The 18,360-nt window shown below is 43.5% G+C and overlaps 1 protein-coding gene, 4 non-coding genes and 13 pseudogenes across 5 annotated transcripts; 1 reads left to right on the top strand and 17 right to left on the bottom strand.

The window, feature by feature from the left end:
* Window positions 1-311: 311 nt before the first annotated feature.
* On the bottom strand, window positions 312-3,540 carry LOC18031899 (annotated as a pseudogene).
* An 865-nt stretch (window positions 3,541-4,405) lies between these two features.
* Window positions 4,406-4,524, bottom strand: LOC112101631 (annotated as a pseudogene).
* A 216-nt stretch (window positions 4,525-4,740) lies between these two features.
* On the bottom strand, window positions 4,741-4,859 carry LOC112101560. Its single transcript, XR_002907592.1, has one exon. It is a non-coding gene; the product is annotated as a 5S ribosomal RNA (ribosomal RNA).
* A 217-nt stretch (window positions 4,860-5,076) lies between these two features.
* Window positions 5,077-5,195, bottom strand: LOC112101664 (annotated as a pseudogene).
* Window positions 5,196-5,328: 133 nt separating this feature from the next.
* On the bottom strand, window positions 5,329-5,447 carry LOC112095559 (annotated as a pseudogene).
* A 217-nt stretch (window positions 5,448-5,664) lies between these two features.
* Window positions 5,665-5,783, bottom strand: LOC112095487. Its single transcript, XR_002903861.1, has one exon. It is a non-coding gene; the product is annotated as a 5S ribosomal RNA (ribosomal RNA).
* Window positions 5,784-5,997: 214 nt separating this feature from the next.
* LOC112095547 lies at window positions 5,998-6,116 on the bottom strand. The gene has a single exon (XR_002903925.1). It is a non-coding gene; the product is annotated as a 5S ribosomal RNA (ribosomal RNA).
* A 2,298-nt stretch (window positions 6,117-8,414) lies between these two features.
* On the top strand, window positions 8,415-9,224 carry LOC112099332. The gene has a single exon (XM_024186837.1). It carries the CDS (start codon window positions 8,415-8,417, stop codon window positions 9,222-9,224), a length of 810 nt encoding a protein of 269 aa, XP_024042605.1.
* Window positions 9,225-14,460: 5,236 nt separating this feature from the next.
* Window positions 14,461-14,577, bottom strand: LOC112095451 (annotated as a pseudogene).
* A 217-nt stretch (window positions 14,578-14,794) lies between these two features.
* LOC112101644 lies at window positions 14,795-14,913 on the bottom strand (annotated as a pseudogene).
* A 217-nt stretch (window positions 14,914-15,130) lies between these two features.
* Window positions 15,131-15,249, bottom strand: LOC112095535. The gene has a single exon (XR_002903911.1). It is a non-coding gene; the product is annotated as a 5S ribosomal RNA (ribosomal RNA).
* A 210-nt stretch (window positions 15,250-15,459) lies between these two features.
* On the bottom strand, window positions 15,460-15,576 carry LOC112101589 (annotated as a pseudogene).
* Window positions 15,577-16,126: 550 nt separating this feature from the next.
* LOC112095480 lies at window positions 16,127-16,243 on the bottom strand (annotated as a pseudogene).
* A 217-nt stretch (window positions 16,244-16,460) lies between these two features.
* On the bottom strand, window positions 16,461-16,577 carry LOC112101568 (annotated as a pseudogene).
* Window positions 16,578-17,126: 549 nt separating this feature from the next.
* Window positions 17,127-17,243, bottom strand: LOC112095494 (annotated as a pseudogene).
* Window positions 17,244-17,460: 217 nt separating this feature from the next.
* Window positions 17,461-17,577, bottom strand: LOC112101618 (annotated as a pseudogene).
* A 217-nt stretch (window positions 17,578-17,794) lies between these two features.
* LOC112101604 lies at window positions 17,795-17,913 on the bottom strand (annotated as a pseudogene).
* A 213-nt stretch (window positions 17,914-18,126) lies between these two features.
* Window positions 18,127-18,245, bottom strand: LOC112095467 (annotated as a pseudogene).
* Between the last annotated feature and the right edge of the window lie 115 nt (window positions 18,246-18,360).

Here is an 18,360-nt window from a genome sequence, read left to right as displayed (position 1 = left end):
ATTAATATGAATAGGTTATTTTTACTTTTTTAATTTTTTACTAATTATTTTTTTTACTGACATTGCAAAGATAAATTTTGAATCATTTGTCATTAATGTACAACCTAATTGTAAATATCCAAAGTACCAATATAAATTATTTTGCAGTTACTTGTTTTGAGTGACTCATCCTCTATTTAAACCCGCGTGTCACCTCATTTTCTAGTCATTTCGAGACATTTCAACTACCACGTACACTTAAATCTTGAACGATATTTTGCTATTCCATCAAGCTGTACATGAGACTTGCGGGAATACGGTTGCTCAATTCTTTATGGATAGATTTCAATGAGGAACCTCATGCCAAATATAGGTGTTATTTTGTAGTGACTGAAACAAGCATCGAAGAATAGCTTTGCCCATTCACTTTCAGTTCTCTCTTTTCCAGTGGCGTTAACGCTCATCACAATGTCAAACAAGAACTTTGTTTCGGTTAATTCGTGTTCCTCTTCCTCTGCATTGATAACAATATCTATTATTATTACCTTTCCTCTCTCACCATTGCTTGCAATTGCTGCTCTGCGTTTCTTCAGTATCTTCAACCCATCCTCATCACCTAATCCATGAAAAACCAACTGCAACCATGCCAATCACTCATTTAATTACTATCCACTACTTATAGTGCAGTTCAGTTGTTTGATCTAACATTTTAGTTAAAATATAGAATACTTTTTCTTTTTAATAAAATCCCAACAGTTTGTGCGTCGGGGTGGGCAAAATACCCGATCCGACCCGATCTGATCCGAAAATTTTTAGGTTCGGATCGGATCGGGTCGTGAATAAAACCCGATCGGATTAAATCTTTGAAACCCGATCGAGTTGTATCTTTGACCCGATCCGATCCGAAAACCCGATCGGGTTGCTTAAACAAAAAAAAAAACCAACAAAATCTAAATGGCTACACAGCAGATACGAACACCATGGCTCACAGCCTCACAGCCTCACACCAACACTCTCCATGTTCTTTCTCTTCAATCTCTTCTTTATCTTCTTTATCTTCTTCCTCTTTTTCCTCACAACTCACTCAAACAACTACAAGCAACAACATAACCACAAACGGTTAGCACAGCAGCAGGCTAGAGGCAGCACACCACTTGACCAGATCTGCTGCATTGACGACAGGATCTGCTTGCTGCTGCATCGACGGTTGCTTCACTTCACTTCAATCGGATTTGCTTTTCCGGTAGCCACCGACGAAACCCGTGAAGCCATGAGCCATCGATGAAACCCATTACCGCTTGATCCATCGGCTGCTGCTTGACCCGCGCGAAGTGATCCATGGTTGTTCTTCCAACGAGACCGAGACCGAGACCGAGATTCACGGCACCAAGTCCTCAAGCTCACAACTTTTTCATTTCTATTTTAGTTTATATATTTTTTTTATGACAATCATTGGAAAGTCGAAAGTGGAAATGGACTAAAATGAACTAATTGTATAAAAGTGATATTGTAATTATTAAATAATTATTAAACAACCCCAAAATTAACAAAATAACTCTTTTTTGTCCTTAACCCGAATTGACCGGAAATTGATCCGAATTTTAGATTTGATCCGACCCGAACCGAATACAACCCGATCCGATCCGATCCGATCTGAAATTCGGGTTGAGTTCGGATGAATTTCTCTCCAACCCGATCAATCCGAAATCCGATTGGGTTGATCCGAACCCGATTTTGCCCACCCCTTGATCTATCTATATGCATACAGAAATCACACTTTTTAGAATGCAGATTCGTTGTTTTAAATATTGTAAAATAATTTTATAGTGTTGTAGATAAAGCGTTTTATTACTCTGCCTATAAACACACACATTTGTACATATACATATAAGTTATGGAAAAATAAGTTTCAATGTTATACATAATTAATTTATATGCAGAAAAAGAAAAAAAAATTGTCTGATGATATTGAGCTCGTCTGATGCATGCTCTGATTCTCAATTGGGTAACCTTTTCCTCGTCCATTTTTGGTTTTGAAATAAACATCTGCCTGCTCGTGGGGCTTTGTAATTAAATTAAATGTAAGCTTCAGGGGGAGCTGTTCCATTCTCACAATTTCTTTATTTTATTGTAATTTTAAAATTTGTTTGCAACTAAACTGACGTACAGGCCGAAAAAAATTGCTTGGGATTATTCCACCAACTCAGTATGTGATAAAAGAATAAACTTTTTTTATTAATATATTGATATTTTAATGTTAAATTTAGTGAGTTTTCGAAAGACCTACTGCTATGCACTGTTGGATATATTATTTAAAAATGTGTTCGGTAACAATAATTGCATAAAAAGTTAATTGTTTTTGTTTAATTACCGGGGGACCGTATAAATCCAATGCCACAAAGCTGCTGTTTCCTTCGTTTACAAAAATATATTATATTATATACACTCTTTCAGAATACAAATTATCATGAATTGTCATATGTGAAATGAATAGTTATATACACTTGAAAAAATGCGGGTAAGCGCACTAGAGAATGACTACGTAAATGGTCATGCTCAAGCCTAAACTTCTAGATTCTGTAAAATCCAAATGTTAATTAAATTTAGAGTTGTATAGCATTTTGCAGTTGCTTTAAATCTGATTTGAATCATTCAAATCCTGATTTTGTAAGATTCAAACGTCCGGATATATGTGCTGCGCACAGAACAATTGAAATAAATCATCTGGTATTCACGAAAACGGTTAAGAAGTCGTTTTAAATTTTTAAAATTGGATGTTACCTTGAAGAGAAAGGCATCTGCCGGAGGGATAAACTGAAACATGTCACCTGCTATGTATTTCAAGTTGTCGGCCTCAGGCAGGTTAGCAACAACATGCGGAAGGTCGAGTACAGTGCATTTGATTCCAGGGAATGCTTCAGAGATGATTCTGGAAAACGATCCGTTGCCACCTCCTACGTCAACCAATGTGCCCAACCCTTCAAAGATTTGCTTGCACTCGGCTTTGACAACAAAGCTTGTCATTATTTCAGTGTCACTGGCCATTGCTTCATTGAACCGCTGGTTTATTCCAGGGTTTTGATTCATAAATTCCCAGAACTTGATTCCATGAACAGTTTCCCACAACGTGAGCTCAGCCCCTTTGAACCAACTACTTAAAGACTGATATGGAGCGACAAAAAATGGGTCAACAAATACTGAAACAGTTGGTGACAAACAGTAGGGCTTATCTTTTATGAGCAGAGTAGAAGCAGCTGTGAGCCCGTATGCTTCTTCTTGCCCATTGACTTTGGTTTTTTTAAAGCAGCCCGAGTGAACTAACAAGCGCATGGCCTGAATAGGCCAGTCGTTTTTGTAGGCTGAATATCAAGTGCCGAGACCAACACAGAAAGAGTGATGGCCCGTCCGTGGCTGTGAATTATATCCGCTATGCCTAGCTAGCTCAATCGCGCACTTGAGTGACATCGAGCTTAAATGACTAAACATGAGCTTATACAGTTGAGCTTGGCCTTGGAACAACTCTTTTGCTCCTTGATCTTGATTCGCATCCATAGATACTGATGATCAGCTAAATTAAGCTTGCCTGATTGATCACACACTATAATAGAGAAGCACATTATATATAATCACGCTTGCTCGCAAATGTGGACTAACTGTTTGCAAGCATCTTTGACTCCTCATATGAATATTTTCAAATGTGATTAGTTATAACACTGTTAACTTTGATTTCGTAATGACGCATGCGCATGAGAAAAGGACAGTAAGATATATTTACTGATCAATGATTCCATTATTATAACACCGTGATTGGCAGGGTGTGATATATATACAGGCACATTTTATATATTCAATGTGCTGGTCTGTTTTTTCAAATTTTTAAGACATTCATTTGAGTCAAAATAATTGCACTCGGAGTACGGAGGTAGAGTTTTCAATTAATTTTATTTTGTTGGCTATTCAAATTTAAATTTGACAAAAGTTAAGAGAGTTAAAAGATTAATTTGAAATCATTTATCTCTCTATCTTTTAAAAAAAAAATCGAAAAGGTGGCAGAGATTTTTCACATCAATAGTTTACCATTTATTCATCTGTTGGCTGACAATACCAATATATAAGAAAAAAAAATAATATAAAAAATAGTATGCCATCACTAAAAATAAATAAAACGTTTCATTACAAGAAAAGAATCCACCACAGCACAAGATTTTTTTTGAATTTTTTATACTTTTGTATTAAATTTTGTGCTATTTTAAATACATGCAACACTATTCATTCACTAAACGCATATAAAATTTCCAAATTAACCATCTTTATTAAAAATTATCTCTAAATTCTTTCTACCGTCAACACTTAGCCAACACTGTTCTTATTGCAAACTATAGTTTATCTTTTCACAACTTCAAAAAGATAAGAAAAGATAAGAAATTAATAGCAACACGAGCACTTTCCAAGAGATCACCTATCTTAGTATTGCTCTCGCCCAAGTACGCTTAACTGCGGAGTTCTGATGGGATCCGGTGCATTAGTGCTAGTATGGTCGTACCCATCAGCATGTGCACTGCAAATTTACTTAACTCGTGCCCCCCTCACCGGCCTCGACTCGGCCGCCGCACGATTCACCCCTCCGGGGGGCTTTTCACGCTCCCCGGTAGGTCGGAGGTGCACCAGAGACCCCGCGCCGGCGATCGAACCCGCGAACGCATGCAAAAGTGAAGGAGTTGGCCGCGAAAATAGGATTAACCGGCCCAAAAGACAAAAGGAGGGGTGCAACACGAGGACCTCCCAGGAGGTCACCCATCTTAGTACTGCTCTTGCCCAAGCACGCTTGACTGCAGAGTTCTGATGGGATCCGGTGCATTAGTTCTGGTATGGTCGCATCCACCAACATGTGCACTATAAATCTACTTAACTCGTGCCCCCCTCGCCTGCACCGACTCGGGAACCGCACGATTCACCCCTCCGGGGCGCTTTTCACGCTCCCCGGCGGATCGGAGGTGCCCCAAAGACCCCGCGCCGGCGATCGAAACCCTCGAACAAACGTAACAGTGAAGGAGTCGGGCGCGAAAAGAGGATTAACCGGCCGAAAAGACAAAAGGAGGGTTGCATCACGAGGACGTCCCAAGAGGTCACCCATCTTATTACTGCTCTCGCCCAAGCACGCTTAACTGCAGAGTTCTGATAGAATCCGATGCATTACTACTGGTATGGTCGCACCTTTTAGCATGTGCACTGCAAATCTACTTAACCCGTGCCCCAAAGACCGCGCCGGCGATCAAAACCTGCGAATGCACGCAAAAGTGAAGGAGTCGGCCGCTAAAATAGTATTAACCGGCCGAAAAGACAAAATGAAGGGTACAACACGAGGACTTCCCAAGAGGTCACCCATGTTAGTATTGCTCCCGCCCGAGCACGTTTCACTGCGGAGTTCTGATGGGATTCAGTGCAATAGTGCTGGTATAGTCGCACCCATCAACATGTGCACTACAAATCTACTTAATCCGTGCCTCCCTCGCCTTCCCCGACTCGGCCCCTGCACGATTCACCCCTCCGGAGCGCTTTTCACGCTCCCCGGCGGGTCGGAGGTGCCCCGGAGGCCCCGCGCCGACAATCGAACCCCGCGAACGCACGTAAAAGTGAAGGAGTCGGCCGCGAAAAGAGGATTACCCGGCCAAAAAGACAAAATGAGGGGTGCAACACGAGGACATCCCACGAGGTCACCCATATTAGTACTACTCCCGCCCGAGCACGCTTGACTGCGGAGTTCTGATGGGATTCGGTGCCTTAGTGCCGGTATGGTCGCACCCATCAGCATGTGCACTACAAATCTACTTAATCTGTGCCCCCTCGCCTGCCCCGACTCGGCCCCCGCACGATTCACCCCTCCGGAGCGCTTTTCACTCTCCCCGGCGAGTCGGAGGTGCCCCGGAGACCCCTCGCCGGCGATCGAAACCCGCGAACGCTAGCAAAGTGAAGGATTCAGCCGCGAAAAGAGGATTAACTGGCCGAAAGACAAAATAAGGGGTGCAACACGAGGACATCCCACGAGGTCACCCATGTTAGTACTACTCCCGCCCGAGCACACTTGACTGCGGAGTTCAGATGGGATTCGGTGCATCAGTGCTGGTATCGTCGCAGCCATCAGCATGTGCACTACAAATCTACGTAATCTGTGCCCCCGTCGCCTGCCCCGACTTGGCCGCCGCATGATTCACCCCTCTGAAGCGCTTTTCGCTCTCCCTGGCGAGTCGGAGGTGCCCCGGAGACCCCGCGTCGGCGATCGAAACCCGCGAAAGCAAAGGAGTCGGCCGCGAAAAGAGGATTAACCGGCCGAAAAGACAAAATGAGGGGTGCAACACGAGGACATCCCAAGAGTTCACCCATGTTAGTACTGCTGTAACGCCACAAATTCCCATACATATTAAATTATGGAAATTGGGCTTTCATTGAGAATTATGGGTGGCCTAAGCTTAGAGCTGTGTTAATCCAAGTTCATTTGTCGAGGTAAGTAACTTCATTCCTAATGTACTAGATATGTATAAGTATTTTGATATTATTATTATAAGTATAAATGTTTTGATACTACTTAAAGGATTACTAATTTTGATAACAAAATTAGCTTTATGTAAATGTTTTCAAACCATTCTTTTTAACAAAGTATTTTATAAATGCTTTTGAATATGTAAGTTATTTTTATGACATGACAACCTTTTAGGATGTTATCTTTAAAATGTTATGCAAGCCTATATTATTGATATGAACTTTTATGAAACTGATACGAATGTTTTGTACCTATGTTTGATTTCAATTATTGATGATTGTATGAGATTCTTAATGCTTTGGCTCATTGTCCATAGTTAGTCTGATTCTGATTCTGATCGTAATATACGATATATCCGTTTGGACCAGTACTGGGTTTCTGTTCTGAGTGTGCACACGATATTCTGATTATGTTTCTGGCCGGGTCACCGGGACTATAGGTGACACTATGTGACATGAGCTAACCTGTTTGTTTTCTGTATACGTATTACATGATTTGATTCGTAAGTAAATATGCTTTTGAATATTCTGAATTATTAAGAAATTATCTTATGTTATTGTGATATATCGTTTTATGAAAATTATGGATTATGATATATGCTTTAAACAAAAGAAGGCTTACAATATTTATGGTATCGATAGGCCTAGTGTGTTAGGAATGGTTTTACTTACCGAGTTGACGGCTCACCCCTCGTCATTACTTTTTGCAGATTAAGTTTCTTTTGAGAGGTGCACTGAGCTTTGGAGTTAGTGATTTCCAGTTTCCGTTTGCTATTGAATAAGAGGAGGAATAAACTTGTGTTTCTATTTAGTTACTTTTATTATGAACGTGTAATTTGGAGTTTGAGACTTTTGTTATTATTTTTATATGTCCTCGAGAGAGATTATTTAGTATTTGACGTTTGGATTTATGGATTTATTTGAATAAGAATTGGAGGAATTTCAGTTTGAAACTTATGAGTAAAGATTATGATTTGTGAGTAACCTCCTTCTTCACGTGCTCCGCACGTGTTAAATTTAGGGTGTTACAATTGTGGTATCAGAGCAACTAGGTTAGGATTCTGTAGACTTTCTTTTACGGTTTAATTAGATTGTCTAATTAAATCGATTACATTTGTTTTGTAGACATGAAGAAGGACAATATGGGTATGAAAAGTGTCAAGAATAAGGGATGGACAGAAATTGATAGGACCGAACAATTTATCTTAGGAGGAGTTCTTGTCAAAGATCTTAGGAGACTTCATAAGCAGCGAATGGATGATAGACTAAGACGGACTATAGAGGTCTACATCGATACTCCTCCAGGACCTGGAGCTTCAAGAAAGAAGCTCAATGAGGCTATACGTGGACTACGTGTTTATGGCAAGGGAGCTAACAAGAATAAGCTTGTAATACGTCGCCTATTTTGGACAGGACCTCGATTTAAGCCTTACTATAGCAAAGGATGGGTATCTCCAGGTCTAAATAAACTACCTTATAGAATTCCTAAGGAAATCGAGACAGATGGAGTCACGACTAAGGAAAGGAAAGTAAAAATAGATCCTTTTCCTATCCGGTTGAGTACACCTATGAACTTTGTGGCTGTAGGACATGAAACTCTGTAGACTTTATTGAGGTTAATAGAGTGATTAAATATTTTAAGGCAAGGAGTAATCATTTATGACTAGTAATTCTATTTTGGTCTTTTTGGCTTTCTATGTTGCTTGCGACTTTGTAATAACTCTTGTTATATGATCTTTGGTATTAACGTAGAATGAAATATTTATTGCTCTTGTTTACAATATCAAATTTTCTTAGTTACACTACTTATTCAGTACTCTGCGCGCTTGCACGACCTTTAGCTATGAATTATTTACCCTTTTTAATTATTTATTTATTCTCCGTGTTATAGTCAAGAGATGTCACGTAGGGGAGGTGCTAGGCATGCCTCTAGCTCGAGAGATGTTTTAGGTATCGCTGACGATGCTGACCCAACCTTGCACGAGATGGCTAACGAAGGAAATCCTATGATGCGCGCAATGTTTAGATTGATGGAACAACAAAGTAAGTTAATTCAAGATATGGCTAGAGGCAGAGTTGGGGCACAAGAGAATGTGCCAGTTGAAAGGCAAGGTGGCGCAAGAGATCATAGGGCTATGGTGAACTTAGAACGATTTAAGAAATTGGGACCACCTACCTTTCAGGGGACTGCCGATCCCATGGTTGCAGAGGCATGGCTAAAACAGATGGAGAAGATATTTGTGGCTATGGGTTGTAATGATGATCAAAGGGTAATATTAGCCTCATTTGTCCTTCAGGGTGAGGCAGACCACTGGTGGGATGCCAAATCTCGTCTCATAAGGGCTGGCTTGCAAGATGCACCCATTACTTGGGAGTTATTTTTGGAGGCTTTTCATGAAAAGTATTTTCCTGAACGAGCTCGACATCAGATGGAGGCTGATTTCTTGAGGTTGACTCAAGGAACAAAGTCTGTTGCGGAGTATGAGGAACAATTTACTGCCCTCTCTCGTTTTGCTCATACCTTGGTTGCTAATGAAGGTAGTAAGTGTAGGAAGTTTCTGGAAGGGTTACGTCCTAACATTAAAGGGCGATTGACCATCCTTAAGATTAACAATTATGCCGATTTGGTGGACCGAGCAATTCTTGCGGAGAAGGATATTCTTGAAGCCCAAGTTACAAGGGATCAGAGAAATAAGAAGAATCAATAAGGTGGACCGCGAAATGGAAGTTCCTTTAGGCAGGGCACTCACTCCCAGAAGTATAATGGTGGAGGTAACAAATGGGATAACAAGGGTGTTACTGGTGACACCACTCGGAGGAACTACCCCATTTGTCGACATTGTGAAAGGAGGCACCCTGGTGAATGCCATTGGAAAACTGGAGCTTGTTTTGCTTGTGGAGAATCTGGGCATAGGATTATGGATTGCCCAAAGAGACGTAGCGAGACTACAAATACTCCGACTAACGAAGGGCAGAGGAAGAAACCGAGGGTGCAAGGGCGTGTTTTTGCACTAACAGAAAAAGATGCTGAGGTGTCCAATGATGTAGTATCAGGTACATTGTCCTTATTCTCTAGATAAGCCAAAGTTCTTTTTGATCCTGGTGCTACACATTCATTTGTATCTTGTGTGTTTGCCCGTTATGCTAATGTGCCTATCACACCACTGGATGTTCACGTGACAATTAGTACCCCTGTGGGGGATTGCCAGTTTATAGATCATGTCTATAAGTCATGTGTGATCAGATTGTGTGATAGAGAATTCCTTGTGGATCTCCTACCTTTATAGATGCACGATTTTGATTTTATTTTGGGGATGGATTGGTTAGGACCTTACCATGTTTCAATAGATTGTTTTGCTAAGGAAATTATTTTTCGCCTACCTGGCGAGGAAGAATTTCATTTTCAAGGGAATCATAAGAGTCATAAAGCTTTGATTTCTATGGTTAAGGCAATGAAAATGCTAAAGAATGGGTGTGAAGGATTTTTAGCGTATATAGTTGCTGACCATCCCGATGGGGCGTGCCTTGAAGACATACCTATTGTAAGGGAGTTTATTGATGTATTTCCTGAAGATCTTCCGGGACTACCCCCAGATCGAGAGGTTGAGTTTACTATAGAATTAGTTCCTGGTACTACACCTATATCCAAGGCACCATATCGGATGGCACCCATTGAATTAAAAGAACTAAAGATCCAGCTACAAGAATTACTAGATAAGGGTTTCATTCGTCCTAGTGTGTCACCTTGGGGTGCTCCCGTTTTGTTCGTAAAGAAGAAAGATGGTTCAATGAGGTTGTGTATAGACTACCGGCAGTTGAATGTGGTTACCGTCAAGAATAAATACCCTCTTCCCCGAATTGATGACCTCTTTGATCAATTACGAGGTGCAGCGGTATTCTCTAAAATTGATTTACGATCTGGCTACCATCAATTGAAAATAAGAAGTGAGGATGTATCGAAGACAGCTTTTCGAACTCGTTATGGACACTATGAGTTCTTAGTTATGCCTTTTGGATTAACTAATGCTCCTGCAGCGTTCATGGATTTGATGAATAGGATCTTCCAACCTTATCTTGACCAGTTTGTCATCGTCTTTATTGATGACGTATTAATTTACTCTAAGAGTAAGAAGGAGCATGAGACGCACCTGAGGATTGTATTAGAAACATTGCGGGAGAAGAAGTTGTATGGAAAATTTAAGAAATGTGAGTTTTGGCTTGATCGTGTGATGTTTTTGGGACATATAGTGACGAAGGATGGTATTTCAGCAGATCCAGCCAAAGTGGAGGTAATTGTGAATTGGGAAAGGCCTGCTAGTGTGACTGAAGTAAGGAGTTTCTTAGGATTGGCAGGTTATTATAGGCGCTTTGTCAAAGGATTTTCTAGCATAGCAGCACCATTGACTAATTTGACTAAGAAGAATGTGAAGTTCAATTGGGATGAGGCATGTGAAAAGAGCTTTCAAGAGCTCAAGAGTTATTTGGTGACTGCCCCTGTTTTAACTCTCCCTTCTGAAGGTGGAGGTTTTGTGATTTACAGTGATGCTTCCAGAAAAGGTTTGGGTTGCGTTTTAATGCAACATGGTAAGGTTATAGCATATGCTTCTAGGCAGCTAAAGAATCATGAACAAAACTACCCAACACACGATTTGGAATTGGCTGCTATAGTGTTTGCTCTAAAAATCTGGAGACACTATTTGTATGGGGAGACTTGTGAGATCTTCACCGATCATAAGAGTTTGAAGTACTTGTTTACTCAAAAGGAATTGAATTTGAGGCAAAGAAGATGGTTGGAGTTGGTAAAGGATTTTGATTGTTCTATTAATTACCATCCAGGTAAGGCAAACGTGGTAGCAGATGCCTTGAGTAGGAAATCATCTGGGTGCATGGCTCATCTTATCACCATGCAATCTCATGTGGTAAAAGACTTGAGGAGATGTGGGATTGAGGTAGTTACTCATGGGCAAGCAGACGTGTTAGCACATTTGACAGTCCAACCCACTCTAATTGATAGAGTTAAGGTAGCTCAGAAGAACGACATAGAACTCAATAAAATCCGTGAAGATGTGAGCAAAGGACATAAGCCCGGATTTAGACTTGATAATGGGGATGGATTATGGTTGGGACAAAGGTTATGCGTGCCAGCAGACGAAGAGTTGAAGGCAGAGATCTTAAGAGAAGCTCATGAATCATCTTACAGTATGCATCCTGGTAGTACTAAGATGTATCGTGATCTAAAGCAAAGTTTTTGGTGGAGGAATATGAAGAGAGATATTGCTGCTTTTGTGTCTCGGTGTTTAGTCTGCCAACAAGTAAAGATTGAGCATCAAAGACCAGCAGGAACTTTACAAACGCTTCCTACTCCTCAGTGGAAATGGGAACACATAACAATGGATTTCGTTTCTGGATTACCTCGTTCTAGGAGGGGATGTGATTGCATTTGGGTAATTGTTGATCGATTGACGAAATCAGCTCATTTCTTGGCAAGGAAGAGTACAGACAATGTAGGGCAACTAGCTAAGTTGTTCATTAAGGAGATAGTGAGGCTTCATGGGGTTCCAGTGTCAATAGTGTCTGATAGAGATCCACTGTTCACTGCAAGATTTTGGGCTAGCTTACATAAAGAGTTGGGGACGAAATTGAGATTTAGCACTGCTTTTCATCCACAGACAGATGGGCAATCCGAAAGGACTATTCAAACCCTTGAGGATATGCTTCGAGCTTGCGTCCTAGACTTGAGTGGTGGTTGGGAAGAGCACCTAATGTTGATCGAATTTGCTTATAACAATAGCTTCCATTCGAGTATTGGCATGGCACCATTTGAGGCATTATATGGAAGAAAGTGTAGGTCCCCAATCTGCTGGGATGAAGTTGGTGAAAGAAAACTTTTGGGTCCAGAATTAATACAGATTACTGTTGATAAAATCAAGTTGATTAGAGGACGTCTTCAAACAGCTCAGAGCAGACAGAAGAGTTATGCAGTTCGTCGTAGACATGAGTTGGAATTCGAAAAAGGAGATTTTGTTTTCTTGAAAGTATCGCCATGGAAAGGGGTGTTTCGGTTCGGGAAGACAGGAAAGCTTAGCCCTAGATTTATTGGACCATTTGAGATTTTAGAGAGAATTGGTCCGGTGGCCTATCGCATAGCTTTACCACCAAGTCTGTCTAGGCTTCACAATGTATTTCATGTGTCTGTGTTAAGAAAGTACATTGCAGACCCTTTACATGTGCTAGACTATCAACCGATTCAGATAAATGAAGACATGTCGTATGAGGAACAGCCTATTGAGATTGTCGATCGAGACGAACAAGTATTAAGGAATAGAGTTATTCCCCTAGTGAAGGTACGATGGATGAATCATTCTATTGAGGAAGCCACTTGGGAGAGAGAAGCAGAAATGTTGGAGAAGTATCCTCAACTCTTCCATGCATAAGGTAACCTTTTAATTTCGAGGACGAAATTTTTGTTAGGAGGGGAGAAATTGTAACGCCACAAATTCCCATACATATTAAATTATGGAAATTGGGCTTTCATTGAGAATTATGGGTGGCCTAAGCTTAGAGCTGTGTTAATCCAAGTTCATTTGTCGAGGTAAGTAACTTCATTCCTAATGTACTAGATATGTATAAGTATTTTGATATTATTATTATAAGTATAAATGTTTTGATACTACTTAAAGGATTACTAATTTTGATAACAAAATTAGCTTTATGTAAATGTTTTCAAACCATTCTTTTTAACAAAGTATTTTATAAATGCTTTTGAATATGTAAGTTATTTTTATGACATGACAACCTTTTAGGATGTTATCTTTAAAATGTTATGCAAGCCTATATTATTGATATGAACTTTTATGAAACTGATACGAATGTTTTGTACCTATGTTTGATTTCAATTATTGATGATTGTATGAGATTCTTATTGCTTTGGCTCATTGTCCATAGTTAGTCTGATTCTGATTCTGATCGTAATATACGATATATCCGTCTGGACCAGTACTGGGTTTCTGTTCTGAGTGTGCACACGATATTCTGATTATGTTTCTGGCCGGGTCACCGGGACTATAGGTGACACTATGTGACATGAGCTAACCTGTTTGTTTTCTGTATACGTATTACATGATTTGATTCGTAAGTAAATATGCTTTTGAATATTCTGAATTATTAAGAAATTATCTTATGTTATTGTGATATATCGTTTTATGAAAATTATGGATTATGATATATGCTTTAAACAAAAGAAGGCTTGCAATATTTATGGTATCGATAGGCCTAGTGTGTTATGAATGGTTTTACTTACCGAGTTGACGGCTCACCCCTCGTCATTACTTTTTGCAGATTAAGTTTCTTTTGAGAGGTGCACTGAGCTTTGAAGTTAGTGATTTCCAGTTTCCGTTTGCTATTGAATAAAAGGAGGAATAAACTTGTGTTTCTATTTAGTTACTTTTATTATGAACGTGTAATTTGGAGTTTGAGACTTTTGTTATTATTTTTATATGTCCTCGAGAGAGATTATTTAGTATTTGACGTTTGGATTTATGGATTTATTTGAATAAGAATTGGAGGAATTTCAGTTTGAAACTTATGAGTAAAGATTATGATTTGTGAGTAACCTCCTTCTTCACGTGCTCCGCACGTGTTAGATTTGGGGTGTTACAACTGCTCTCGCCCGAGCACACTTGACTGCGGAGTTCTGATGGGATTCGGTGCATTAGTGATGGTATGGTCGCACCCATCAGCATGTGAACTGCAAATCTTCTTAACCCGTGCCCCCCTCGTTTCCCTCGACTCGGCCGCCGCACGATTCATCCCTCCGGGGCGGTTTTCTCACTCCCCGGCGGGTCAGAGGTGCCCCCCGCGCCGACAATCGAAACCCGCGACCGCACGTAAAAGTGAAGGAGTCGGCCGCGAAAAGAGGATTAACCGGCCGAAAAGACAAAATGAGGGGTGCAACACGTTTACTTCCCAAGAGGTCACCCATCTTAGTACTGCTCTTGCACAAGCACGCTTGACAGCGAAGTTCTGATGGGATTCATTGCATTAGTGCTAGTGGTCGCACCCATCAGGATGTGCACTGCAAATCTACTTAACTCGTGCCCCCCTCACCTACCCCGACTTGGCTGCCGCAAGATTCACCCCTCCGGGGCACTTTTTACGCTCCCCGGCGGGTCGGAGGTGCAACAAGGACCTCGCACCGGCGATCGAAACCCGCGACCGCACTCTAAAGTGAAGGAGTCGGCCGTGAAAAGAGGATTAACCGGCTGAAAAGACAAAATAAGGGGTGCAATACGTTTACTTCCCAAGAGGTCACCGATCTTAGTACTGCTCTCGCCTAAGCACGCCTGACTGTGAAGTTCTGATGGGATTTGGTGCATTAGTGCTGGTATAGTCGCACCCATCAACATGTGCACTACAAATCTACTTAATATGTGCCCTCGTCGCCTGCCCTGTCCCGGCTGCCGCACGATTCACCTGTCCGGAGCGCTTTTCGCTCTCCCCGGCGAGTCAGAGGTGCCACGAAGACCCCGCGCCGGTGATCGAAACCCGCGAATGCACGCAAAACTAAAGGAGTTGGCCGCGAAAAGATGATTAACTGGCCGAAAAGACAAAATAAGGGGTGCAACACGAGGACATCCCAAGAGTTCACCCATGTTAGTACTGCTCTCGCCCGAGCACGCTTGACTGCGGAGTTCTGATGGGATTCGGTGCATTAGTGCTGGTATGGTCGCACCCATCAGCATGTGAACTGCAAATCTTCTTAACCCGTGCCCCCCTCGTTTCCCCCGACTCGGCCGCCGCACGATTCCTCCCTCCGGGGCGGTTTTCTCACTCCCCGGCGGGTCAGAGTTGCCCCCCGCGCTAACAATGAAAACCCACGACCGCACGCAAAAGTGAAGGAGTCGGCTGCGAAAAGACGATTAACCGACCGAAAAGACAAAATGAGGGGTGCAACACGTTTACCTCCCAAGAGGTCACCCATCTTAGTACTGCTCTCGCCCGAGCACGCTTGACAGCGAAGTTCTGATGGGATTCAGTGCATTAGTGCTAGTGGTTGCACCCATCAGCATGTGCACTACAAATTAACTTAACCCGTGCCCCCCTCGCCTGGCCCCACTCGGACGCCGCACGATTCACCCCTCAGGGGCACTTTTTACGCTCCCCGGCGGGTCGGAGGTGCAACAGAGATCTCGCACCGGCGATAGAAACCCGCGATTGCACGCAAAAGTGAAGGAGTCGGCCGCAAAAAGAGGATTAACGGGTCGAAAAGACAAAATGAGGGGTGCAACACGAGGACATCCCAAGAGGTCACCCATGTTCGTATTGCGCTCGCCCGAGCACGCTTGACTGCGGAGTTTTGATGGGATTCGGTGCATTAGTGCTAGTGGTAGCAACCATCAGCATGTGCACTGCAAATCTGCTTAACCCGTGCCCCCCTCGCCTGCCCCGACTGGGCCGCTGCACTATGTACCCCTCCGGGGCTATTTTTACGCTCCCCGGCATTAAGAGGTGCCCTGGAGACCCCGCATCGACGATCGAAACCCGCGACTGCATGCAAAATTGAAGTAGCCGGCAGCGAAAAGAGGATTAACCGATCGAAAAGACAAAATGAGGGGTGCAACACGTTTACTGCCCAAGAGGTCACCCATCTTAGTATTGCTCTCGCACAAGCACGCTTGACAGCGAAGTTCTGATGGGATTCATTGCATTAGTGCTAGTGGTCGCACCCATCAGAATGTGCACGGTAAATCTACTTAACTCGTGCCCCCCTCACCTACCCCGACTTGGCTGCCGCAAGATTCACCCCTCCGGGGCACTTTTTACGCTCCCCGGCGGGTTAGAGGTGCAACAGAGACCTCGCACCGGCGATAGAAACCCGCGACCGCACGCAAAAGTGAAGGAGTCGGCCGCGAAAAGAGGATTAACCGGCTGAAAAGACAAAATGAGGGGTGCAACACGTTTACTTCCCAAGAGGTCACCCATCTTAGTACTGATCTCGCCCGAGCACGCTTGACAGCGAAGTTCTGATGGGATTCAGTGCATTAGTGCTAGTGGTTGCACCCATCAGCATGTGCACTACAAATTAACTTAACCCGTGCCCCCCTCGCCTGGCCCCACTCGGACGCCGCACGATTCACCCCTCAGGGGCACTTTTTACGCTCCCCGGCGGGTCGGAGGTGCAACAGAGATCTCGCACCGGCGATAGAAACCCGCGATTGCACGCAAAAGTGAAGGAGTCGGCCGCAAAAAGAGGATTAACGGGTCGAAAAGACAAAATGAGGGGTGCAACACGAGGACATCCCAAGAGGTCACCCATGTTCGTATTGCGCTCGCCCGAGCACGCTTGACTGCGGAGTTTTGATGGGATTCGGTGCATTAGTGCTAGTGGTAGCAACCATCAGCATGTGCACTGCATATCTACTTAACCCGTGCCCCCCTCGCCTGCCCCGACTCGGCCGCTGCACTATTTACCCCTCCGAGGTGATTTTTACGCTCCCCGGCATTAAGAGGTGCTCTGGAGACCCCGCACCGAAGATTGAAACCCGCGACTGCATGCAAAATTGAAGAAGTCGGCCGCGAAAGAGGATTAACCGGCCGAAAATACAAAATGAGGGGTGCAACACGTTTACTTCCCAAGAGGTCACCCATCTTAGTACTGCTCTCGCACAAGCATGCTTGACAGCGACGTTCTGATGGGATTCATTGCATTAGTGCTAGTGGTCACACCCATCAGGATGTGCACGGCAAATCTACTTAACTCGTGCCCCCCTCACCTACCCCGACTTGGCTGCCGCAAGATTCACCCCTCTGGGGCACTTTTTACGCTCCCCGGCGGGTCGGAGGTGCAACGGAGACCTCGCACCGGCGATAGAAACCCGCGACCGCACGCAAAAGTGAAAGAGTCGGCCGCGAAAAGAGGATTAACCGGCTGAAAAGACAAAATGAGGGGTGCAGCACGTTTACTTCCCAAGAGGTCACCCATCTTAGTCCTGCTCTCGCCCGAGCACGTTTCACAGCGAAGTTCTGATGGGATTCGGTGCATTAGTGCTAGTGGTCGCACCCATCAACATGTGCACTACAAATCTACTTAACCCATGCCCCCCTCGCCTGCTTTGACTCGGCCGTCGCACGATGCACCCCTCCGGGGGCCTTTTCGCGCTCCCTGGCGGGTCGGAGGTGCCCTGGAGACCCTGCGTCAACGATCGAAACCCGCGACCGCACGCAAAAGTGAAGGAGTCGGCCGCGAAAAGAGGATTAACCAGCCGAAAAGACAAAATGAGGGGTGCAATACGTTTACTTCCCAAGAGGTCACCGATCTTAGTGCTGCTCTCGCCTAAGCACGCCTGACTGCGAAGTTCTGATGGGATTTGGTGCATTAGTGCTAGTATGGTTGCACCCATTAGCATGTGCACTGAAAATCTACTGAACCCGTACCCCCCTCGCCTGCCCTGACGCGGCCGCACGATTCACCCATCCGGGGCACTTTTCACGCTCTCCGGCGGGTCGGAGGTGCCCCGGAGACCCCGTGCCGGCGATCGAAACCCGCGAACGCACGCAAAAGTGAAGGAGTCGGCCGCGAAAAGATAATTAACCAACCGAAAAGCAAAATGAGGGGTGCAACATGGGGACTTCCCAAGTGGTCACCCATCTGAGTACCGCTCTCGCCCAAGCACGCTTAACTGTGGAGTTCTGATGGGATCCGGTGCATTAGTGTTGTGCTAACTTCACAAGTGGTACAACCTAGCATCATCAGACCTGAAGTAGACGCTGTAAATTTTGAGTTAAAACCAATGATGTTTCAAATGTTACGAACAGTGGGACAGTTCAATGGACTGCCTAATGAAG

The sequence above is a fragment of the Citrus clementina genome, unplaced genomic scaffold (assembly GCF_000493195.1).
Source record: "Citrus clementina cultivar Clemenules unplaced genomic scaffold, Citrus_clementina_v1.0 scaffold_9, whole genome shotgun sequence".
Taxonomy (NCBI): domain Eukaryota; kingdom Viridiplantae; phylum Streptophyta; class Magnoliopsida; order Sapindales; family Rutaceae; genus Citrus; species Citrus x clementina.
The sequence above is the reverse complement of the archived record's forward strand: the minus strand, read 5'-3'. Positions and strand labels throughout refer to the sequence as shown.